The sequence below is a fragment of the Typopeltis vanoorti genome, chromosome 18 (genome assembly GCF_054136105.1).
Source record: "Typopeltis vanoorti isolate ZY-2024b chromosome 18, IOZ_Tvanoo_1.0, whole genome shotgun sequence".
Classification (NCBI taxonomy): domain Eukaryota; kingdom Metazoa; phylum Arthropoda; class Arachnida; order Uropygi; family Thelyphonidae; genus Typopeltis; species Typopeltis vanoorti.
The window spans coordinates 19,879,446-19,906,504 of record NC_143566.1 but is presented as its reverse complement, the minus strand read 5'-3'; the positions used below and the strand labels follow the sequence as shown (position 1 = coordinate 19,906,504).

At 37.2% G+C, this 27,059-nt stretch overlaps 1 protein-coding gene across 5 annotated transcripts in view; it reads left to right on the top strand.

Moving 5' to 3' along the window:
* Gug (arginine-glutamic acid dipeptide repeats grunge) overlaps positions 1-27,059 on the top strand; it is a 565,908-nt gene that overhangs the window by 317,519 nt on the left and 221,330 nt on the right. For all 5 annotated transcript variants that reach the window (XM_090408198.1, XM_090408202.1, XM_090408199.1 and 2 more), the window contains one exon: positions 18,040-18,139. In XM_090408198.1, the coding sequence (XP_090264324.1) occupies positions 18,040-18,139 (100 nt within the window). The remainder of the gene's footprint in view (positions 1-18,039; positions 18,140-27,059) is intronic.

Genomic DNA, 27,059 nt, shown 5'->3' with positions numbered 1-27,059 from the left:
CATTACATTTGAATATGTCATACCAACATATTTATCTGTGATTTATGGAAATTCAGAATAGGGATCAAAGCGGTATAACTGAGAGGAGACCTCCACATAGCCTTAAGGGTCAAAGCTGTATAACTGAGAGGAGACCTCCACATAGCCATTAAAGGAATGCAGAGAACCGACCAGGGCTTCTGACCTAATGTCCAATCCTCACCTTCTCGTGGTGCATCCTGTTGGGTATCTACTTGGATACTGAACGAATGAGGATGGGCTAGCAATTTGGGATTTAGCCGATCAAATTGTATTCTTAAAAAAATAAATAAAAAATGATGGTACAACATGACAAAATTTCATGCCGGCTGGGGCGTCGGCCGGTTAAACAAGGGCCCCTGTTGTTTTTGCCAGGGAACCAGGGTGAACAGCGAAAAGTCAGCTACTGGAACAAACCTGAAAACACACCCCAACTCAACATCACCAGAGTTAAAGATCGGTACTGTCAACATAAGAAGCCTGAATGGCAAAGAAATGGAGCTAGCTGAGGAATTAGATAAGTACCAGATCGACATAATAGGGGTGACTGAAACAAAAAAAGACAAAAACTGGTGAGATCTTTCTGAGCAATAAATACAAAATGTTATATTCGGGCAATGACAATCAAGGCAAAGAAGCAGTAGCCATAGTATTCACCACAAAATATGAGGCTAATCTTCTTGAATGGCAGTGCGTCTCAAGTAGAGTAATGTGGGCAAATATGAGAATGGGGAACTGGACAATGAGACTTATTTGTGCCCATAGTCCCACAGAAGGTTCTACTAAAGTAGAAGTGGAGGAATTTTTTGAGGCTTTAGAAAAAGCAACTGACACAATGAAATAGGAAAAGTTGGTCCTTGTTGGGGATCTAAATAGCAGAGTAGGAAATGATTGTGAGACATACAAAAATATTTTGGGAAAATTTGGAGAAAAGAGCAAAGCTAATAATAATGGCAAATACCTGTTGGATTTCTGCTCAGGACATGGACTGGTTATTACTAACACCATGTTCCAACATAAATATGTGCACAAATTTACATGGAGAGAAGAGGCTAGGAATAAGAAAAGTCTCATTGACTATGTTATTGTTGATAGTGATGTTTTCTCCCTGGTGCAGGACACCAGAGTGTACAGAGGATTTGAAATTGGAAGTGATCACTATTTAGTCTTGAGCAGGATAAAATTGAATTTCATATTGAAAAGAATAACATGTAAGAAAGTTTTAAAGCGAATAAAAGTTGAGCAGCTCTCAGATGTGAACTGTAGACTAAAATACACAAAGATTATTGAAGAAAAAATGAAAGAGTTTGAGAAGAGGAATCAAACTTTGGAGATTCAGTGGCAAACTCTGAAGAAAACATTGATTGATTCTGCCAGAGATTATCCCCCTCTGTTATTCATTATCTGTATGGAAAGTGGTATTAAACCTGATAACAAAATTGGAGATGTTGATCTCGACTCTTTGATTTATGCGGATGATGTTATACTTCTAAATAAATTCGCTAGAAGTCTGAAAGATTCTCTGAACAACAGAATTAACAAAGCTGGTATGGTAGGAAGTCAACTGAATAAATTTATATGGAATAAGAGAGAAATTAGTCAAAACACTAAATTAGCTATATATACAAGACAGTGTTCAAACCAATTTTAACTTGTGGATCTGAGAGCTAGGTCAGAAGTCAAACACTTGACCAAAGACTAGAGCCTGGATATATGAGAGTTGTGAGAAAGATTAGGGGCATAAACAGATGCCATCAATGGCAATATTAAATTTAATCATATTAAAAACGAGGATATTAGGAAAGAACTTGACATTGTTAGCAATCAGGAATGCGTTAGCAGAGCTAATCTCAGGTGGTACGGTCACTTAAACTGAATGGGAGAGGAAATATTAGCAAAACAAGCGTTCTCTGCCAGATTGTTAGGAAAAAGACCCAGGGAAGACCAAGATATAGTATTGATATGGTAAAAAGTGCCTTAGAAGATAGAAATATAAGATCTGATAATATTGGAGGCTGATTTGGAGGAAAATTGTACATAGGAAGTTAGTGATGATGTAAATTTTTCATGTATTACTGTCATATCCTGTTCGCCCCTTTGAGGGTACATGGTAGGAATTTGATGATGATGATTATTAAACTTCCAAGGATAACCTCTTGTTCTGCCCCTTCTAGCCATAGTACTGAAACATTTCCTGTACATCAATCCTAAAAAATCCTTTAAGTAACTTAAATGTTTCAATCGTATCCCCTCTTTTTCTCTTATTAACCAACTTCTGCAGTTCATACACTTTCAATCTATTCTCATAGGGGACATTCAACAGAAAACTTACCATCTTGGTAAGAATCATCCCCAATGCGTCCTCTTCTCAAGAAACCCAAGAGACTTATAAAGAGGATTAACAACTTCGTTATCTCTTCTTGTTAGTTTGTTCTTCAATAGCAAAATAATATTATGAGCAACCTTATCAATATATCTTCTAAACTTTAACTCTCTGTCTATCACTATCCCTAAGCCTATAGCTTCATCTATTTCCTGGAGTACATTTCCATCAGTGTGGTACACAGCTAATAATCTATTTTTCCCAAAATGCATAAATTTACATTTCTCCACATTAAACTGATACCCATTATCTTTTGCTCATCCTGACAGCATATTTAAATCATCCTGCAAGCTCCCCACATCACCTTGATTAACAATTACTCTACCTATTTTGGCATCATTAGCAAACAACTGAACATTTCCTTACAGGTTATTTCTTATATCATTTATATACAAATTAAACAGCAGTGGTTCTAGCACTGAACCTTGCAGCACATCACTAGTCACCTGCTTTTGCCTGTTGGCTACTCCTCCATAAACTACTTTTTGATATCTGACCCACAGCCAACCTCCTATCCACATAACCAGTGTCATATCTATCTCCATTTGTTGTGATTTGTGTAACAAAGTTCTATGTGGTATTCTGTCATATGCTTTTGCAAAATCCATCAGAATCATTGTGTGGCCATTTCCTTTATCCAACTCAGCTATTATAAAAAGTTAGTAAATTATTAAGGCATAACCAGCTTAACATGGCCATTTTTGCCCATCATACAGTATCATATTCTTATCTATTCATTCTTGAATCCTCTTTTTGATCAATTTTTACTGTGATACTGATTAGTCTATAATTTGCTGTTGCAGTCTTAGAACCTCGCTTATGCAAGGGAATTAAATTAAAGAACCTACTCAGAAACATTGCCAGTTTCCTTGCACATTGCAAAACCCAAGCTGATATCTCATCTAATATCCCACTGCTGTATTTACATTGTTTCTGCAGCGTCCTAAGAACCTCCAATTCATCTACCTCTGTTTCCATATCAGTCTCTGTTATATATGTCACAGCAGTAACCTCACTTTGATGATATACCCTTGCAAAGTCTTCACTCAGTAACTCAACTGTTTTATCTGCTTCTGTCACCTTGTCATCATCAGCACTCATTAAAGTTATTCTTCCATAGTCATTCTTCCTCTTAATTGCCACATAGCAAAAGAACTCTTTGGGCTTTCCTTTGGCCTGTTTGGCTGTTTCCTCTCATAATGTGATTTTGCCTTCCTTACCATGCTGGTCACCTTTATTCCTGACCTTTATACTGTTCATGAGTTTGTTGGTCACCTTTCTCATTATATACCCTCCACAGCATAATTTAATATTGATTTCTCTAGATGTTCCTTAACTATCTCCCATGCGCTACTTACATTCTTCCCTTGCAGGATTTTTATGCCGTGGCACAGATTCAAGCCACTTCCTTAGCATGTCATAATCACCTGCCTTGTAGTTTCATCTCTTCTTCACAGACTATTCTTCATGTTTTATGATCTCCCAAGTCAAGACCGCACAATTTCTTTTGCCACATGCAAGCAATGTGGCCACCTTGGTTATGAATAGTTCTTCCAGTCCTGTGACCAGGTCCAGTACTCTTTCACCCTGAGTCACCTGCAGCACATGCTGCCCTCAAGTAATTATCTCTTAGTAGGTGTATAAATTCCATTTCCTTCTTGCCATGTGATCTTGCTTCCTTCCAGTTTATATCTTCATAGTTGAAGTCCTCCTGTAATAATCACTTGTACTAATTTGCTGATGAATGTCTTCCAGATCATCCCTGGTACCCCCAGGCCCATAGCAAAAACCAACTGTGTGTTTTGAGGCAGCATGTGATGGAGAGGACTCAAGGTGAGAGGGTATTGGACCTGGATGGGAGAGTATTACTGGATTACAGTGAAGAGGTTCATCATCAATTTCATGATATGTATTCTCAAGCGGTATACAGAATACTGTGATAGTACTACGTAATTAAATTTATATTAGTTTCCTCCAAGTTCAACTATCACTTATTAGCACTCCGGTATTGTCAGATCTGATATTTCTGTCTTATAGGATTCCAACTTCATCAAGCCATCTAGTTCTTGGTGTTCCTCTGGGAGTTTTTCCTGCTCCGGGCATCAAAAATCTGTTTTGTTAACTTTCCCTCTCCCATTTGGTTTAAGTGACCATACCACTTCAGATTATCTCTGCTCACACATTATTCAATTTTGACAATATCAAGTTCATTCCTAATATCTTCATTTTTATTATGATTATGTTTTTGATGCATAATTTTACTTATAACTATCTCATATTTCTGGTCTGTAGTATTTGGTCAAGTGTTTTATTTTTAACTCAGCTCCCTGATCCATAGTTAAATTTGGTTTGAATTCTGTTTTGTATACTGCTAGTTCAGTATTTTGCTAATTTTTCTCTTATTTTATATAAATCTTATGATCTTACCATATCAGCTTTGCTTGATTGTCTATCTCAATATTTAATTTGTCATCTTCACTAAAAATTGTTTTACCTATTTTACATATTTTACTTGTTTATAGGTTCTCCATTGAGATTGTAGTTGAAGTTGTTTTCCTTCCTGTTTTCATACTCTTCCCTCTTTTTATTGCTAATTTTTATTCCAAATTTATTATAGCTGTTATTTAATTTAGTTAAAAAATCTTGTGACTTGTACTGGATTTGTTTAGGAGTACATCATCTCATAAAGTGAAGAACTTTGATATCCCAGATTCTGTATTAGGTTTAATACCACTTTCTTTAACAATGTCATTCATATAAATAATGAATAATAATGGAGCAGAGTGTACCCTTGTATTATAGCTGAATTTGCATCAGCTACCTTCCTGGATTTAGTTGCCTATGTCAGTGTTTCTCAACCTGTGGTTCATGACGATGGGACAGGTGGTCCGCAGGCAGACTTAAATTAATTAAATAAATATATATATATTAATTATCTAACCAAATTAAAATTGGATAAGTAAGTAAAAATTATTGAAATCAAATGGAGACTTAAAAAAAAACAACAACAAATATTGTCAGAATGTTCAAAGGCGGAAGCAGTAAAACTATATTGTTGTTCACGTCATCCTTTTTATTATTCGTCATTTTGCCGCTAAATTTGTAGAGGCAGAATGACAATAATAAAAGAGGGGTGTGAACAATAATATAGTTTTATTGCTTCCACCTTCGCTTGCTGTTTTGTCAGATTTGAAGTGAACATGTGTTATCCACATTTCAACCAATGGCTTGTTGTTTATTGATTTTTATTATTGAAGGTTTTCCTCCTTCAACCAAGGCTCAGTATATCTTGAGACGTGCTAATTGATACTTGGACAAAATGTGTCCTGAGTTAACCCCAGTATTATATATTTTTGGGAAACGTTTTTTAATAATAGAAAAGTGGCTTAGAACTAGGACTTTGAAAAGAAGGGCAAATGAAACAGGTGATGCTAACCCTAATTGTGATACAAGTGTTGTAACGGCGAGTAAATCTGATACTATTAACGAAGAAGAAACAAGCAGTTCAAAGAAAAAATACAGTAGGAAATATAACAGTTCATATTTGGAATTCGGATTTACTTTGTGTGGAGATGAAAGTGAACAGAAACCTCATGTTTTTGTAGTACTGAGGGAATATGAGTGTCCGTCAGTTGTTGTTTTTTGAAGTTAGTTGTCACGATATTGTGTATTTTGGTTACCGAGAAGATATGGTCGGAATTGAATGCAACGGTGGAAGACAAGACGAAGGATAAGTTTTCATTATTTAGTTATTTCATTTTATTTATTTATTTATATCTAGTGTACTTAAATGTTCTGTTTAAAATTGTTTGTACTTATTTAGCGTTTTTTTTTTTTTTTCCACTAATTAGCGACACTATTTTAAATAATGGCGGCGGCAGTTAAAATTACAAATGGCGTATCGCCAAGTTCCCCCCCTCCCCCATTTAAGGACTCCATTTTAGTGTGGTTAGCAAGGGTGTTAGAGCTAGGTTTTTTACTTGGAGAGTGGTAAATGAGTGGAATAAGCTGCCAGAGTCTGTTGTGGATGCCGTGACTGTAAATGAATTCAAGGTGAAGTATGATAGATACTCTGTGAATGTTGAATAGTTATTCTTGACATGATGTTGGGCCTCCCTCGATGGTCACCTCGATGAGTCTAAGGACTCCTTGGAGCTGCCCATAATAATAATTTTGCCCGATATCATACAGGATTTTGTAGCATGTGGGACTTGTGGAATGTATGCGTCCCGGCAATTGTATATGTCTCAGGAGAAAGAAGGGGGAAAACGTATATGTGCAAAATGCAGGCAATGGGAGGAACTTGGTGATTTAAAAATGACCATAACTGACCTCGTTGAGACTATAACTGACCTCATTGAGTCAGAGACGGGAGATTCTCCACATAGAGAAATGACGGGTATGATAGAGGGCAAGAGAAATATGAATAAAATAATAAGAGTGGGGAGTATGGAAAGGTTGAATGATTCTGAAGTTTTAGGAGAAGTTAGTTGTCGCGGAATGAGCTGAAAGAGCAGGTGGAATGTCTGGGGAATGAGATGAGAAGTGTGAAAGATGAAATTAAGTGAATGCAATAGGCGAATCAGAAGAGGAGTGAGAGAGAGTTATGGGAATTGGAGAAGAGGAGAGGAGAGGGATTGAGAGAGTTATGGGAATGGCAGAAGAAGAGAGAATAGGAACAGTATAAGAGAGGGAATAAGAGAGAGAGTTTTGGGAGTGATAGAAGAGGAGAGAATGGGAACAGTAGAAAAGATGGAATGAGAGAGAGTTGTATGAATGATAGAAGAGGTGAGAATAGGATAAGTGGAAGAGAGGAAATGAGTGTCTGATATAGGAATGATAGAAGAGGAAAGAATGGAAACGGCAGGAGAGAAGAAATGAGAGGAATGCAAGGGAGCACAGGGACTAGAGATAGAGTGATGTCAGGAAGGCAGGTAATGGGGGAGCACAGAGAGAAACTGTTACAAGAGAGAGAGAGAGAGTGAGGGATGCATGGGAGCAATCGAGGAATATGGTGGTAAGAGGTGTAACGTATGAGGACTCAATGATCCGCGGTGAGGAGTGTTTGCCAGGAGGAACGATAGAAAGTGTGGCTCTGACAATTAAGAGAGGTGAAAGGTGGGATGAAATAATTGTGATGGTGGGAACGAATGACTTGAGTGGTGGTGTAAATAGGGCAGCAGGAGATATGAGATTCTTGCTTGAGGCTGTACAAAAGAAGACACAGAGAGGAAAGATAGCGCGTGTGTTGCCTAGGTATGATAATGTTGAGCTGAGCAGAAGAGCGGTGATATTGAATGGCATAATAGCGAGAATGTGTCAGAAGAGAGGAGGATTCGAATATGTGGATGCTTGGTGTGCGTTTGAGCAGAGAGGAATTGTTTGCGAGAGACCGCCTGCATTTGAATGAAGAAGGACATATTGCTGTTCTGAATGAGTCAGTGTGTCCCAGTGTGGATGGTAGCAGGGGTTCTTGTTGGAATGGGTACTTGGGAGAAGGGGGACGGCATCAGGTAATGCTGAGCCCAGTGGAGTCTAGAGTGGATAATGCTGGGTATAGAAACAATGACATTTTTATGCTTTATACCAATGCCAGGAGTATTCGGAATAAGGGAAAGGAATTGGTGGCACTGATAGCATCTGCCTGGCCAAAGATTATTGGGCTCACAGAGACGTGGTTGACAGAAGAGGATGTAATAACAGGAATAGAAGTTACTGGGTACAGCATTTTTCGGCAGGATAGGAAGGAAAGCGTGGTGGTGGAGTACTGCTTATGATAAGTGACGCCCTATGTCCTCTAAGAGTGGAGGCTTTGGAAGGCTGTGACACTAATGATTTTGAAAGCATATGGTGTGAGGTGGAGGTGGGCAAGACAGGATATTTAGTGGGGTGTTGTACAGACCCAGGAGCACAGAGGGCGGGGGGACCAGGAGATGTTCAGACATTTGAGATTGGCAAGTGCAAAAAGAATGATTGTTATGGGAGATTTTAACTACAATAGTATAAATTGGGGATAGGAAGATGCATGTAGCAATAAGGAAGTGGAATTTCTAGAATTATTGAGGGACAAATGTCTTAGGCAACATGTAATAGAGGGAACAAGAAGTTCAAGAGTTTTGGATTTGGTTATAGTATCAGAAGAGCTGATAATAACTGAGATGACATCTCTCCCACCAGTTTGAGAGAGAGTGACCATATGGTTTTGACTTGGAAAATGAATAGACATGCAGGAGTATCAAAGAGACAGGAACGTATGTGGAATTATAAAGCAGGTGATTATAATAGTCTTAGACGTCAACTTGGGGAAGTTTCGTGGAGGGAGGAATTGGAAGGCCGGAATATCATTAGTGCTTGGGAAATTGTGAAGGAATATTTGTTAGCAGCAATGTTAAGCTGTATTCCACGAGTGAAGAAGAGAACACAATATGAAGTAAAGTGGATGACAAACAATATTAAACAGGAGCTACATGCAAAAAAGAGGCTATGGAAGAGATATAAGGAGACATGTGAAGAGAAGATGCATGAAGAATATAAGACACATGCCAGAAGAGTGACTAGTATGGTAAGGAAGACGAAACTGGAATATGAGAAAAGATTGGCCCTTAGATTCAAGGAAAATCGTAGGGAATTTTTTAGCTATGTGGCCAGTAGGAGGAGAAATGACTGTGGAAGAATTACATTGTGGGATAAAAATGGGAATAGAGTGACTGATGCAGAGGACATAGTGGAATTGTTCAATGAACACTTTATTGAAGTATTTCACCCTGGAGGAGCCGATTTGAATACTAGAGGGATAGAGCAGGTTCGAGGTTTAGAGGTGCAGGAGGAGAGTGTGTTCCACATACTGAGTACTCTGGATGTAAGTAAAGCTGTGGGACTGGATGGTATTTCACTACGAGTTTTGAAAGAACGTGCTATGGAACTGACAGTGCCCTTGACCTGGCTTTTCAATGAAAGTCTGGCTGCGGAAAGGTGGCCATGGAATGGAAGGAAGGTAAGATAGTGACATTGCATAAGGGCGGTAGCAGACTGGAAGTGTCTAATTATAGGCCAGTTTGTGTGTCATCAGTAGTTAGTAAGATCTTGGAGAAAGTAGTGAGGGACCATATACAGCATTGGGCAGATGAGGGTAATGTTATCAATGAGAGTCAACATGGATTTGTGAAGTGGTGCTCTTGTTTTAACAATATGCTAGCCTTTTATGATAAAGTTACAAGAGCATTAGATGAGGGAAAGGCATATACTGCCATTTTCGTGGACTTAGCAAAGGCATTTGACAGGGTGATAAGCTGATATTCAAGTTGCAGCATATGGGTCTGGATGTCAGATTGGTCAACCGGATTCAGGATTGGCTGTCCGATAGGTATCAGAGAGTTGTGTATGGTGGAGCAATATCAAAGAGGCAGAAGGTTACAAGTGGGGTTTCACAGGGCTCAGTACTGGGACCTATATTGTTTATCCTTTATATCAATGACATCGTCCATGGATTGCAAGGGGATATTCGGTTGTTTGCGGATGATGCGAAGCTGGGAAGGGTTATTAGTAATAGTGCACATGTGGTAGTCCTGCAAGAGGATTTGAATAAGCTAGATAGATGGGCAGATGAATGGGGGGAGGTGTTGATTTAATGCAGCAAAATGTAAGGTCTTGAGGTTTGGGACGCTGCATACTCTATGGGAGGAGTTAAACTGGAGGAAGTGGGAGAGATAAGAGATCTGGGTTTGATGATTGATAGAAACCTGAAATTTAGGGGACATATTGCAAAGGTAGTGAAGGTAACGCAGAGGATTGCTGCAATAATGAGAAGGATACTGACCTGCAGAGATAAAATGGTTATCATTCTGTTGTATAGGACTCTGATCAGACCACACTTAGACTATTGTTCTCAGATCTGGTCTCCAGGATTTGAGGGGATAAATTAACTGTGGAAAGGGTACAAAGGCACATAACAAAGATGGTGTTGGGACTGTACAATGTTAGTTATGAGGATCGGCTGAGGGAGTCTGGACTGCAGAGTTTGGTGGATAGAAGAAGGAGGGGTGATATGATTGAGACTTTTAAACTGTTGAGAGGTGGTTACAGGGTTGACACTGGGGAAGTTCTTTCGCTTGGTTGAACAGCGGGAAGGAGTCATGACAAGGGGCGATTCCTGGAAGTTACGAAAGTAAACTGTGAGAAAGAGGGTAAGGAGTTGTTTCTTTGGAGGGTGGTTGAACCATGGAATGCATTGCTTGATGGAGTTGTGAGAGTGAGAACAGTCAATGCATTTAAGGAGTGGTATGATAGACTTTGTGTTTCCTAGGAGGGACCTCCCTTGACGAGTCTTGATAGACTTGTGTCTCTTAGAAGGGACCTCCCACAAAGAGTCTTTTGACTCCATGGAGGCCTGAATAATAATAATTTTAGCATTTTGAACAGCTTTTTTCTTGGTGTGCTTTGTTGTAGGTTTTTTCCAGAACCACAAAACTTAAGTATAAGGCGTTGCTGTACTCCCATTATTTTTCAACTATTTGTCATAAAGTGAAATTCCGATCATGGCATCTACTATTTGACCTGAACATAACTTGTTCTTCACCAAGTTTTTCTTTCACAGATTTTTTTTAGCCTTTTCTCAAGTATGCTAATCTCGAATACTTAGTATTGAAATTGTGTACAATTATTACATTTAATTCCCCTCCCCCCCATTTTTAATAGATGGGAACTGCAATTGCACTACTCCAATTATATAAAATTCAACTTTCTGAATTATGCATCATAGCCACTATAACACTTTTATATCTCCTGTTTGAGCATTTCTTGTTATGCATTATATACTTCAGCTGCCTTTCTACATTTTGTCTTTTGAAAGCATTTTCTATATCCAGTTTTGATGTGTGTTTCTTTTCACTACTATTCTGTCACTGCTTGTTTCGTTTAATAGTCTTTCAAAGTAATTACTGCAGATATCCAGAATATCTATATTTCAGTTTTCATGTCATTTTTATCATCTCTGGTTCCTTTTACTATACTCCTTCCTTCGTTTCTAAGCATTTTTAATAGCCAACGGAACATTTTGCGCATCTTTCTGATATTTATTTTCTATATTCTTATTTATTTTCTGTATTCTATATTCTTATTTATTTTCTGTATTCTATATTCTTATTTATTTTCTGTATTCTATATTCTTATTTATTTTCTGTATTCTATATTCTTATTTATTTTCTGTATTCTATATTCTTTGTTCAGCTATTTCTATAAATTCTTTAGCTTTCATACATTTTTCGCTATATTCTGTTAGGGCAGTTGCTGGCATACTTGGTACAAACTTTGATATGCTTTCTTGTTTTTTACGACTACTTCTTGTGTCTACCATGGAGTTTTTTGATTTTTCAATTTTTTTTTATTTTTTATTATCCCATGGTATTATTACACCAGATCATAGAAGTCAAATTCATGTATTTCATATAGCACCTTTTCTGGGTTGTTATAAAGTTCACATTTAGAAATGTTCATACAATTTAGGTGTGGTGTATCAAAACCTGTAACCTCGATGTTACAGGTTTTGATACACCACACCAAATATGTGAAAAATATTCCATGGTTGGCAGATTTGGAATTTGTATAGAATTAGCATCTGTAAAGGTGTGAAATCTCTTGACTGGAAAAGTGCACTCAGTTTTTTTTGACAGCTGGATGAGATGTATTTGTGCCAGGAAAAGTTGGAGGTATAGGTCCGTCTAATGAGGGAAATCTGATCGAGTTTGGATATCAGGTTATTACTGAAGGTTAGGAGAAGGGATGTGAGTGCTTTCTTGTGGAAGATTAGACAGGACTGAGTTTTGGTGGCGTTGACGTTTACAAGATTATCATTGTAGCCTTCAATTCAAGTTGTCACATTGAAATATAGCTGGTAGGTATTGGGAGTTCTAACAATTGGGCACTACAAGGTTTGTCAAATGAAAAGGAGAAATGCAGTGTACTATTATCTGTGAAGCCATAGATAGGATTTGAAGTCTGTGAGAGCAGGTCATTTATATACAGGAGGAGGAAAGTGGGTCAGAGTACAGAGCATTGGTGACGAAATCAGAGGAGATGAAACCATCCATCATGACTCATAGTGAGTGATGAGTGAAAAGTTAGTGATCTGTTACAGAGGTTGGAAAACAGACCATAGAATAGCAATTTGTTAAGTACACTCTTATGCTATATCCGATAAAATGCTTTTGAGGCATTAAGAGTGATTACATTAGTAGTTTCACTGATTTTTCCATGGCTTGAGTCCAAAGGCAAATAGTGAAAGCTAGAAGATCAGCTGAGGATTGAGAGTGGTGGAATCCATATTGCTAGTCATTAATTAGTTGGTGGGTCTCTAGGTGTTGCAGAAATTGGCTGATGACCTTATCCATAGTTTTAGAGAGAACAGAAGTGAGAGCAAGTGGATGGTAATTTGTTGGCTGACTTTAATTCCCTTTCTTTGGAATAGGCTGGATGTGGACCTATTTTCATGCTGTAGGGTAGATACCAGTTGAATAGGATGGATTGAAGAAGTGATACACGATAGGTGTTAATAACTTAACACGTATAAAACCAACAGTAATTTCAATGAATTAAAGGTACAAATATTTCGTACTGAAAGTAACAGTACATCATCAGTGTAGAACAAACAGTTAAAGGAATGGAATACAAAATACAGAACAGTCGGTGGATTACCAATTAAATTGTTGCTGCGTGCCAGAAGATTAATATTAATAAAATATTATTAAATAATTCTTAAAAACTATTTCATTGATGGTTGCATACGATGAGAATCTCCCAAACTTTTGGGAGAGAGAGAGAGACAGTCATTTCGATTCAAATTCAGCCAATGTAAAAGGGCTTCGCAACTTTTTTTAAAAAGGCATTCATATTTAAACCTGCATCTGTGGAGAAGACAAGCTTTATCCCACTGGATATTATGTTTAGTGTCAATGCTATGTTGTGCTAGAGTAGACTTAAGAGGTTTCATGTATTCGACATAATACTGATGTTTCTTCATTCTTTTTTCCACAGAACGGCCTGTATGTCCAAAGTATAATAAATTACATTCACATGGTATCTGGTAAACACCAGCTAATGATAGAGGTGCAAGTATGTCTTTTGTAGATGGCAACAAGTGAGAAATTTTGTTGATAGGAAAATATGTGGGAATAAGATCATACTTCTTCAAAATTCTGCCAATAGGTTCTGAGATGTCTGAAATATAAGGGATTGGAACTGTGCAGTCTGTTGAAGAATCCTGAGGTGTTGGAACATAAGAGTCAGTTATCTGCTGGATTTGATTACGGTTGTAACCATTAGATTCTATTAACTTTTTTATAGTGAAAAATTCTTGTTATAAGCTTAATGGGAAAGAGCACACTTTATGTGATCTATTAATTAAAGTTTTGATAATGCCAATTTTTTGAGAGGTATGATGAGCAGACTTTTCATGAATGTATCTGCCAGTAAAGGTAGTTTTCGATAGACACTTGTTGACAAAGTACCAGAGGATGTCCAAGAATGGTAAACTACCAGACTTTTCTTTTTCCATAGTAAACTGAATGCGTGGATTAAGGCTATTTATCTGTGTGGCAAGTTCCTCTTCAGCATGTGGCCAAATAGCAAAGACATCATCGACATAACGAAACCAAAGAGAGTGATGGGGATGAATTGATGAAAACAAGGTGTCTTCCAGATGTTTTCAAAAAATAATTGCAAAGGTGGAGACAGAGGGCTACCGATGGCAGTACCTTCAACTTGTTTGTAGATCTTGTTTTTCCAGCTGAAATGTCCTGAATGTATAACATATTCAAAAATCTTTCAATATCTGGAAGGTAATCATCATATAGTAAGTTGACAGTGTCAGGTAATGGAATATTGGTCAAAAGGGAAACAATATCAAAACTGACTAACAAGTCAGACTCTTTGATTTGAACATCCTTGATTTGTTCAAGAAAATGTGTCAAATTTTTGATGAATGATCTAGAACCTTGTTCTTCAACCTGTGGTCTGCGGACCGGCACTGGTGGTTCGCCAAAAATTTCCAAAAATGTCTTCGTCTCTCAGAAACAACACTCCAACCACGTATATCAAATTTTCTAACCTTTAAGCAGCAGCAGATGTCGCACTAGCTAAAAATTGTAATTTCATAACATTGGATTTAATAAATAAAATACTATCTACATTGGTTTATGTTTATGTCTTAGCCGTCTGCCTGTCCACGAAATATTTCTCCTATTTCCCCAGATCAGCAGGTGTAAAAATGTTGAAGAACTCTGATCTAGAATGTCCAGTAAGGGCAGTTAATGAACGTGACAAAAATTTAGCAATTCGATAAGTGTGAGAGTCAGTACATTTCACAATGGGCTTACTGGATAACCTTCTGTATGGATTTTTGGGAGGCCATATAAGTGAGGAGTTCTTCCAAAATGAGTGTGCAGTTTATCCATGGGGTTTTGAACCCAACTGATAACTTCATTAAGCAACTTATTTAAATTGTTTAATTTGCGAATTTGTAGGATTATGATTGATTTCTTGATCTTGTAGAAGGCAGGTTACTTTTCTCTCATAGTCATTCTTATCCATGATCACTACAGCTTTTCCTTTGCTTTTGAAATAGATATTTCGCTATTTTTTCTTAATGAAGTTAGCGCATGAATTTCAGCACTCGATAAATTACATGGCGGTAACTTGCTTTTAAAAAGTGAGGCAGCAACTTCAAATCATAGTTTATTAGCATCTTCGTTAGAAAGTCTTGACAGATTACGTTCGATATTATGCAAACAATCAAGATAAGAGATGGATTTAGGTATTATGGCAAATTCAAGCCTTCATGTTGATCTAACGCTGAAACTAGTGCATTAGCTAATGGCCTTGATTTTGCATAATACTTAAATGCATCCCTTATCTTGATTTTTATGCAACCATCAATGAAATAGTTTTTAAGAATTATTTAATAATATTTTATTAATATTAATCTTCTGGCACGTGGCAACAATTTAATTGGTAATCCACCGACTGTTTACAAAGTACGGTTGTGTACTTTGTATTTCATTCCTTTAACTGTTTGTTCTATACTGATGATATACTGTTACTTTCAGTACGAAATATTTGTACCTTTAATTCATTAAAGTTATTACTGTTGTTTTTATACGTGTTAAGTTATTAATTTTAATTATGCCACAGGTACCTCTAAAGATTAGTAAATAGGTGTTAATTCTGGGGGCACAAGCTTTTAACACAGTAGCTGGGATACTATCTGGACTAGGTGTGTGTGTGTGTGTGTGTGTGTGTGTGTGTGTGTGTGTGTGTGTGTGTGTGTGTGTGTGTGTGTGTGTGTGTTAGGTTATTAAGGATATTTTGGATTTTTTTTTCTGGCAGAAGCCTATGGGTGACATGGAGTGAGTGGTTCTTCGTTAGGGGTGGGAGGAACTTTGCCCTGGTCATCAATACAGGAAGTGGAAGAGAACAGTGATGCCAATAAGTCAGCCTTGTCTTTGGATGAGATGACTATGATATCATCTGAATGTAAGAGTGGAGGAAACAAAAGTTGCACCCCAGTGGCCCTGGTAAGGGACCAGAAGGCATGACTGGTATTTGGATAGGAAGCAAGTTTTCAGCATTTGGCCCTTTTGAAGTTTGATTTGTTGATGGTTCTTTTACTGAACTTGTAATACAGCAGAATGAGTAGCTGGAATTTTACTCTTGAGACACTTGTGGTTTGCTGAGTTTTTTCTTGTGCTGCATTAGCACACTTTTTCAAGAATCAAAGCTGGGATTTTGACTATGGATTTCAGGTTGAATTCAATGATAAAGCCCTTCATTACTGTGAGGATAGTCTATTTGTTATCTGTTATTTGGTCTGAGCAGGTGTTTGGATTGAGAAAATTGAAGCAGTAGTTGGGCCATGGGAAGGAGTAAAAAATCACTGAGATTATCTCATTTCATAACCTTGAAGTGCTAAAGGATACAAGACCAAAAAATGGTGTTTGAAAGTTGTTCCATAGGAGAGGAGACTTGAGGTTGTGGTCTGAGTTACCAAGAGGAGAACTGACATCCAGAGTATATTTGGAAGAGGAGCTTGTTATGAGATCAAGTGTGTTGGTAGACTGGAGGCAGTTATCAGGTGTTTTGGTGGGGAGATTGACAGTCTATGATAGGTCATTGCTAATGACAAATACCTCAGCATCCCTGCTTGTTGGTGAAGAAGGGAAGCCACTTTGAGTTGTGGACATTGAAGTCCCCAAAAAAGGATGAGCGTACAATTTGAATATTTCGACTGCAGAAAATTGAGCTTTAGACAGATATAGTTGCCATATCGATCCCAAACTCCAATAACCACTCTGGCCCCTTGGGGATTAGAGTGGTTATTGGAGTTTGAGATCGATAGAGAGACAGCAAATGAAAGTGTCAGGTGGGTTTGGTTTGGTAAGTAAATTTTGAGCCAGTGCTAATCAAACAGAAGATTTAAGATTTTGCATTCTCTGACATGAGATGTCAGTTCTGATGAATGTGTAAGTGCTGCTATTGTGGCAGAAGGAACTGTACAATGTGTAGTTTGGGCATTCGAGATGGACAACCAATGTTGGGACAACCAAACTCAGTTGGGATGGACAACCATCCCACCTGAGTTTGCCAGTTGGCATTCTGTTAGGAATAATAACTCTGATTTAGATGACTGTTGATGGTAGTGTACATCATTTATGTTCCTGTTTAAGCCATGAATAATGATTATTGATGAAATGGATATGGAAATTCGTTTTTTTGGTAAAAATGAATATGAGTTTTGGACCTTTTTGTTTTTGGTTAGATTGCTTTTTTTTTTTTTTTCCGGATGGATTTTTGCTATTTTTATGATTTTTTAAATTGTTTTTTGTGGAGAAATTTGATGATCAGTAAAATCGTGTTTCGAATTGTAATCCTGTCCGGTCTCCTTTCAAAATGTGGCCTAGTCAGCTATGAACTGACAAAGTAACAACAGTATACGGCACTAGCTGATCGAGAAGTCTTTAGATTCATTGCTAACTGGTTTGATCCAATGCACTAACTAGCAGCTGGACTGTGTAACTGTTTTACTTCTATAACCTCAAGTGAGAGAGGGTCCGAGTCCCCTATATTGTGATTGGCATGTCATTGATGGAGGGTGGTCACTCATACTGCATGTGGGAAGAGGAAGGACAAAAATTGAAACCGTTGCTCTAAGAACCAAATATGGCTGCAAACCACTTCAGGCCATTAATAAGCAAGGTATTTTTCTGGGTGATGAAAGACATCTACCATCTAGAGGTCTAGTTGGCATTTTCTCCAACTAGCGAAGATTGCAATTTCGGCAGCAATGCTCACTAGGTGTACTGGAGCCCCATGGTACAGCCTTTGGAAACAGGCACATCATCAACTCCTTAGTAGCCCATTTTAGAAGTATATAACTAGTTTATATACTCAATATATAAACAAGAAAAAGTTTGTATTTTATAAACTCTTATAATTTTATAGTTTATAAAGTTTATATACTAAATATATAAATAGTTTAGAAGTATGTAACAAAAATATAACATCTTTGCTTGTTTTTTTTTTTTTTTAATCTTTTTTTTCTTAGTCAAGAGACTTGTATTTATTTTACTATGTTGATTTATTTTCAACAGAAGTATGGCAGCTTTTGCAGGTATGTGTGATGGTGGGTCTGCAGAAGATGGGTGCCTTGCTGCATCACGTGATGATACTACTGTTAATGCCATGGATTTAGTGAGTATATTTTATCAGACTTGCAATTTAATATTTTACATCGATAATAATGGCTATAAACTAGTGGGCATTCATTCATATATTTAATAGAAACAAATAAACTAAAACATGTTTTGCTAACTATTACTGAAAGCATCTTTAGAAAGTAGACCAAACTGGTGAAATGTACAAACAAGCTATGGGAAAAAGAGCCATTTGCCTGTCAGGCATAAACTGCTCATTGTTGTGAATAGCTTTTTAGTTACTAGCATATTGGAAATCTGATATGCTATGTAGTCATATAAATGACTTCCAGATATCGTGTCAAGACCTAGATACCCGATGTATGTGCCTTAAAAGCATATTACTTCAAGAGATTCATTGAAGACACCATCTTGATAGCAAAGGTTACTTCAAAGCTAGGAATCAAGATAGATGACAAATTCATTTTGTGATATGTAAATATGTTAGAATTGAGTTCAGTTTTATCTTTTCTTTTGTTGAGGCATTCTTTTTTTATGGATTTTAAAACTTCTTTCAGTTTGCCCAATGCATGCTTTGTCACAAGAACAATATCTTTTGTATACATTAGGCTGTTTTTCAAAGACAGTGTAGTGGAATTCTGTAGGATCTCACTGGTTTAAAAAATTGAGACTGACGTACTGCTGAAATAGGGTAAAGAATTGAAAACTTTATATTTGACTTCACTGATTGTACATACATGCCAGTTTCTTAGAGGCCATTTGAAGCCTATACAACTTCTCATTTAGGACACTCAACTCCCCTTAAGGAAACATCAGTGATGGCTTAATGAATATTTCTGTCAGGCATATAGGTGAAACGAAATCCTGCTTTTGTGTTTATTATTACCTAATGAACTCATACCTTTTCTTGATTTACATTGGATTCCCCCCCCCCCCCCCGTTCAAATGCTGCATTTTTCTCTGCTATTTTATCAGTTGCTGTGATATACAGGATTGTTAAAAAAAATTGTTGTTAATTTGGAAAAGACATATGACAAGGTGCCAAGAGTAAAGCTGTTCAAAATGCTACAGTTATATTGTGTAAAATGGGATATTATATAAAACAATATATATTCTCTATTTTAGCTGTAAGTCAGCAGTTAGAATTGAAGGAGGTACAGGAAGATGGTTTGAAGTGAAATCAGTTGTGTGACAAGGGTGCATGTTATCTGCACCCTTGTTATTCATTATCTGTATGGATCACATGAAAGAAAGTGGTATTAAATCTGATATTAAAATTGGTCATGATAATCTTTGCTCTTTACATTATGCAGATGATGTTTTACTTCTGAATAAATACAGCACAAATCTGTAAAATTCCCTGACTGAATTGAATAACTGTTAATAAATTTGGTATGAAAATCAGCAATAAAAAAGACAAAGACAATGAAAATAGGCAGAAACATTGAAAACATCAACTGTATCCTGAATGGTGAACCTATAAAACAAGTAAAACATTTCGGCTATTTAGGCACAATATTTAGTGAAGATGGTAATTTAAATATAGATATACACAACAGAATTAGTAAAGCTGGTATGGTATGGTAGGAAGTCAGTTGAATAAATTTATATGGAATAAGCAATGAGTCAAAACTTAAATTAACTGTATACATGACAGTGTTCAAACCAATTTTAACTTATGTTCAAACCAATTTTAACTTATGGATCTGAGAGCTGGGTTAGAAATAAAACACTTAATCAAAAACTAGAGACCTCTGATATGAAAGTTCTGAGAAAGATTAGTGGAGCGAACAGATTGCATCAATGGCAGTATCACATCAAAAAAACTCGTCATTGTTAGGATTTAGAAATGTGTTAGTAGAGTTAATCTCAGGTGGTGTAGTCACTTAAATAGAATGGGAGAGGAAGGATTAGCAAAACAAGTGTTCTTTGCCAGGTGCAAAAAAAAAAGTCCTAGAGGAAGATCAAGATTTAGATGGATTGACACAGTAAGAAGTGCCTTAAAAGACAGAAATATAAGATCTGATAATATTGGAGTTTTTACAGATAATAGATTAATTTGAGGAAAATTATCGATTAGAAGCTATCGTAGCTTTTTCATGTAGTACTATCCTAATTAACCATAATTGCAAAAATCAAGTGACGCCACTAGTAGCCACCAAGGAGACCAGTATGCTGGCACTTTATAGGAGATGTGCAAGACCCTTGCTGTCAAATACATGTCTCACAGAACCTTGCATATCCACTTCACCAACATCCATGACTTCAACTCCAACATTAATAGTGTCCACTACCATCTGCAGTCCCCTAAACCCCACTTACTCATTTTAGCAGAAACTCAAATCTCACCTCTCTCCAGCACTGTTTATCTCCTATTGACCCAGGGGTCTGCACTTTCGCATATATCCATTCTGACATACCCTGCCAGAGAGTACCTAACCTAGAATTGCCAACTTTGACCTTCTTTGGTTGAAAATATCCCTTCCCTACTCAGTCAAATTCATCTGCTGTCTGTATCGCCCTCCTAATGCTACCGACCACTCTGAGCTGTTTAATTTCCTCTCCTTAAAAATTGATTTTTTCCAGTTCCACTCTCCTAACAGCAAAATCATCCTCTTAGGAGATTTTAATGTCCATAACACCAACTGGCTTTTCTCTTCTAGTTGTATGGATCTTGCAGGCAGAGATGCTAAAACATTTTTCATCACTAACGACCTTATACAAATTGTTCACATGACAACCAGAATACCAGATAACCCGAACCACCCCAAAATATCCTAGATCTCTTCCTTACCAATGATCCTTCCAAATATGCAGTGAATGTAGTGAGGCCCCCCCCCATGTAATTCTGACCACTATCTAGTGCTCATCTTCTCCCCCATGCAACAATGCTTGCGCAGTCACTCCCACACAAGAGTAGTTTGGCATTATAACAGTGCCAAGACTACTATGCTACATTCCCATGGTTGGACCATTGTTTCCAGTCTTCCAATCTAAGCATATGTACCAAACATATCTCCAAAGTAATCCTCACTGGCATGGAATATACATTCCCCACACTTCCCTGAATTACCATCCCTTATCTAAATCCTGGTTCTCCATAATATGTGCCAAGGCTGTACAAATGAAAAATCAAGCATACCAAAACTGGCTCAAATCAATCACTTCATCCACCTTCAATGCTTATACTGAAGCCCGAAACAGATACAAGATAACTATCAATGCTTCCAAAACAGAATTTGAACACGCAATAAGCAGGAAACCTGCAGCCTGCCCAAATGGTGGCTGTGCCTTTTGGTCTCTTGCCACAGCAATTGGTCATACCTTTTGTCCTACACTATTCCCACCTGTATCATACCCAGATGGCTCTATTGCATCTTCTCCCACAGAAAAGCTAATCTCCTGGCTTCACACTTTGTCTCCAATGCATGCATGCATAATTGACAATGGCAAATGCCCTCCAGCCATTCCAACTGCCCAACATACAATGTCCCCTATATCCTTTTGCCAGAAACCTATTGTCTAAATTAGACAGAAAAAAAGTCTCCTGGCCCTGGTGGCTTTCCTCCAATTGTCCTGAAGGTCTGTGCATTTTTTCCAGTCCCACTCTCCTAACTGAAAAATCATCTTCATAGGAGATTTTAATGTTCATAACACCAACTGGCTTTCCTCTTCTAGTTGTATGGATCTTGCAGGCAGGCAGAGCTAAAATTGACTCCTATCCTATGCCATCTGTACATATTCTCTTACTCCACTGGTATATATCCCAAAGTCTGGAAATTGGCCACCCATTCCTAAGAAGGGCAACAGATCACTGCCATCTAACTACCGCCCTATCTCACTCACTCACTCACCTCAGTCCTATCTAACGTGATGAAGAAAACCAATTCTCAACTCCTAAACTACGTTGAAGTCACTCGGCTATTAAGTGAACACCAGTACAGATTCTGTCACTGTCGATTAACAGGAGATCTACTCTCATATATCACCTATCTCTGGACAGATGCCATGGAAAAATTTGGTGAATCTCAAGTAGTTGCACTTGATATCTCCAAAGCTTTTGATCGTGTTTGGCACAAAGGTTACTAACAAACTTCTATCATATGGACTGTCTCAGACTTCTGCTGTTGGATTGCCCGCTTTCTGTCTGGATACACACTGTGTGTGATGGTAGATGGTTCCCTATCCTCTCACCATCCAATTAATGCTGGGGTTCCAATAGGTTCTGTTCTCTCACCAACCCTCTTCCATCTATGTATCAGTGTCCTACTTCAATTGATATCCAATTCTATATACAGTTTTGCAGATGATAGCACGTTGCACTCCCTTTCATTTGACAAGCCTTACTCTACACAACTCACCTCAACCTACAGAACATCAACCACCATTGCTCTCAATTCTGACCTCCAAGCCATCTGTAACGGGGCACAGATAACCTTGTCAACTTCAGTGCTAATAAAACCCAGTTCTGTCTTATTTCTCACAAAAAAAAAAAACATTTTCCTCTAATATTATTTTTGATAACACTCAAATTTCCAGACAAGTTGAGATGTCTCTTCTGGGAATTACACTGACATCAGGCCTCTCCTGGCATAAACACATCCATGAAGCTGAGGATGCAATGGTTGCATCCTCAGCTTCCAAAGCACTAAGATTTCTCTTTTGCTCAAGACATTACTTCACCTCTAAACATCTGTTAACCTTATACAAATCACATATCCGCCCAACTATTGAATACTATTCTCACATTTGGAGTGGTGCTCCTAAAAGCTCCCTCAAAATGCTCGACTCCATACGGAGGAGAGCAGTTAGGTTGATCAATGACCAATCTCTTACCAACTCACTCTCCTCACTTTTACATAGACATTTGGTTTCTGCAATTTGTGTATTGTATAAATATTTCCATGACAAATGTTCATCTGAAATAGCATTAATAGTTCTCCCACTCAATACTAAGTCTATTGAAATATGTACAGCTGCTGCCAATATCCTTTCACAGTACACCTTGAAACCCACAGAATAAGTTCCTTTTCTTCCTCCTTCATCCCTGCTACTGCTATACTGTGGAACAGTCTTCCCCCCTGATGTATTTCCCAGGAAATATAATACACAGACTATTAAATCAAATGTAAACAAGTTTCTCCTTTCCCAACCCACTATCCATATACGGTACTAACGTACTATAGGTTGATCAACCCTCTCATGTATGGACCCAACATTAATAAAAATAAAAACAGATGGGCATTAACCTTGCCTTAACGTTCTTTGCTTGTGAAGCTGTACTACCTAAACAGTTACAATGCTGTTACTGCACTCTGTGAATTTCATCATCTGAACAAATGTTGATGAGGTCCACTATCTCCATATGTTCAGGAATGAATAATTAGCTGTTTTGAAGAAACAAGATTTGCTGGGAGTTAGACCTGGTAGAGATTGAAACCCATCAGTGTTTTTCAAGAGAATGAAGTTGCTGGTCTGTTGTGGAGCAGGCCATTAATAACAGCATTGGTTCATGCAGTGTACATGCTGTATCAAGACACATGGATGTGTCTTACACAACTGTCTGGAAAATTCTATGGAACATTCTGCATTTCTACTCATTCAAGATAACCCTGACACAGGAGTTGCGCCCACAGGATTTGAAAGTCGACTTACATTCGCTTTAAAATTTCTTGCTCGAGTGGAGTTGGATGCTGCATGGCCATGGATGATTTTGTGGGGAAATGAGGCTCACATTCACCTGAATGGAGCTGCGAATATCAACAGTTGCGGGTATGGGCTATTCAAAACCTGCATGCAATCCAACAAATTCCTTCACAATCATCCAAAGTTACTGTATGGCGTGGGTTTACATTTTTGTTTATCATTGGTCCGTTCTTCTTTAAGAATATTTGCCATTTAGGTCCTGTGACCTATGCAGTTGCTCCTGAGAGGTATTGAGATATGATAAACAATTTTATTGTGCCACAGCTACAGCAGCAGTGCCTGTGCATGGATTCAATCATTCTCATGTAGGATGGGGCTCCTCCACACATCAGCCGATCTGTTCAGGAGGTTCTTCGAGAACGTTTCACGGAAGCCAGAGTGATCAGCCATTCATTTCTCACCGTATGGCCGCCTTGTTCACCTGATCTGACCCTTTGTGACTTCTGGCTCTGGGGATTTTTCAAAGGCAGGGTTTATCGGGATCATCTTGCTAACTTGCCAGTGCTGAAATACCGCATGATGCAGCATTTATGCAACATCAGTCCTGACCAGCTGTATTCTACCATTGAACATAGTGCAAAGGATGCAGTTTGTGGCATACCAGATAGGGCAGCACATTGAACAGTATAGTCTATAAATGCATAATTAAAGGGAATAAAAATGTGTTATTTATGTTTGTGTTGCTTTTTTCCTTACACACACACACAAAAAAAAAATCACACGTGCATTCTGTACACCATACAGTGCACCCTAGTGGTGAATTTTGGGACCCTCCCCCAGATATCACTTCTGCATGACACCCAGTGTATTTCTGCTACATTTTGCAGTATTTGGATCACTGAGTGGTGCTCCACAAGGCCCTTAAACTGGATACTTTAATTTTGTTCATCCTGTACATGAAACAAAATACAAGCTTAGATAAGTTTCTCATTTATTATGTAGCAAAATTACTCACAAACTGAAATGGTTAGCTTTAGTTAAAATAAAATATTTGCTATAAAATAATTTCATTTATATATATATTAAATATGCATTCCGTTCTTTGCCATTAATAATTGAAGGAATTGATCAAGCATAGCCTGTCTTTTTTTTTTTTTTTTGACTGTAATTAAATAATCACAGTCAAAAAAATAAAATAAAATAATTTAATTAAATAATTTAATAAAATAAAATAATTAGTCAGTGCATGTATTTAGCATAGATATAATATCGCCTTTCTGCATGAAATTGAGTCGTGATTCAGTAATAAATTTTCTAGTATCCTGGGTAATTCACTCATTCAAGCGTGGAAGTGTCATCTTCATAACTTTTTTTTTTAATGCCCTCTGATGTTTTACTTCAGTTTCCTCCTTAAAATCATTATTTTCAATATAGTATTGAAGACAACCATTAATGGATGCAAATACTTCAAAGTTTCTGATGTGTGTTCTCACTTCTAATGGTACGTCATTTTCACTATTGGTCATATCTGGCATAACAGTTTTAGATGGTCTTGTTACTTATTCCTCATGAACTAAAATAATATAAACAGTATGTGTTGTAAAAGATTAACTTTGGCACTGAACTCTTTAGCAAATGTCAAGAACCAATAAAATTTTTTTTCATTTCTGTTGTAATTCCATGTCCTAACTCATAAGCCTATTCTTAAAAAAATTTAGATATCATCCACACATTTTTGTTTGCCTGGTACTGAACTGGTAAACTCTCCATTATAATCCCTTTAAAGCATTGAGGTCTGATCCCTTTTCCAATAACAGCTTTTGTTTACTAGTTAATGACATATTTGAACAACAGTACATTGTTAAATGATCTATTGCTTTCATTTATCCAAAGAGTGTAATGTGTTTATAACAGAGAACCATCTGATTTTTTTTTCTTTCCCAGATTCCATCAGGTATAAATGCTTTCCATTGTTTCCTTATTCTTTGCCGTTGGTCTTATTTCATCAAAACTTGTCTTCTCATATTCCATTAAAGTTGAGCTCCTCCATGTATTTTTAGGACAGCCAGGCTTTCTCTTTTCTTGTGGATTCCATTTCACATGAGAGATTTCTTAATGATCTTTCTTAAGTGTATGTCCAATCCATCTAAATTCGTTTTCTGATTTCAAGGTGGATTTTTTTGCTGATTTGTTCTTTTCCAGAGGCCTTTATTAGTAATAATTTGTGACCGTCAAATTTGAAGTATGCTCTGCAGACATTGGTTTATGAATATTGGTATTTCTCTTTGTATTTCCTTTAAAACCAGCCATATTGTGCATCCATATAAAAGAACTGATGTAATTAATATATGCATAATTTTTTAACAGCATAAGCTGTTACTTACACCCCATCAGAAACTATTTGATTGTGATATTTTATTTTTAAAAAAGGGCTTGCCTCTAGTGTATTTTTTATTTTTATTTCTGTAACATGGACTTGAGAGAAGAAATTATTGAACTTTCCGTGATGTTTTCATAGCATTGAAGAACTGTTAACTTGTTTACAAGCACCCTTCACCTCACTGCCACGTGTCAAACAGTAGTGCACTTGTATGAACATCATACTTCTGAAGAGGAAGTTGAATGAGTGCGAGACAGAAAAATAGAACAGCTGTTGAGTTCATTAGAACATGGAAAGAGACAGTGTTCTAGAAGGGAGTTGGAAGTTTTAGGGGAGAAAATAGTTTTAAGGGAATTTCTGAAACCAATGAAAGTGTTGAGGGAAACAAATAGTTATCCCAAAATTAACAGATGAATTTCCTTTATATGAAGTAAAGTTGTGACTTTACTTCATATAAAGTGATAAAAGTGATTATATAGTTTCTCCCAAAGCAAAGGACAGTTCCTTTAATGATATGGTATGCAGAAAGCATATTCCAGATAAGCGCTATAAACCTGTAAGAAATGAACTTTTTGTATTTAAGGATAATGATGAAGCTTCCACAAGTAAACTGAAAACTTTGAAATTATCTTCATATTCTAAAAAAATAGGAAAGGAACTAATACTCCAAAGAAGATATGAAAGAAATACATTCTTTTTGAGAAATATTATGAAAAAATTATTTTTTTATTTTGGAGTATCAGTTCTTTCCTACTTTAGAATATGAAGATAATTTCAAAGTTTTCAGTTTACTTATGGAAGCTTCATCATTATCCTTAAATACAAAAAGTTAATTTCTTACAGGTTTACAGCACTTATTTGGAATATGCTAAGGCAAGGTAAGGCACCCTTTTCACAGAAAAGAGTTATGCTGTGAAAAGGGTGTCTTACC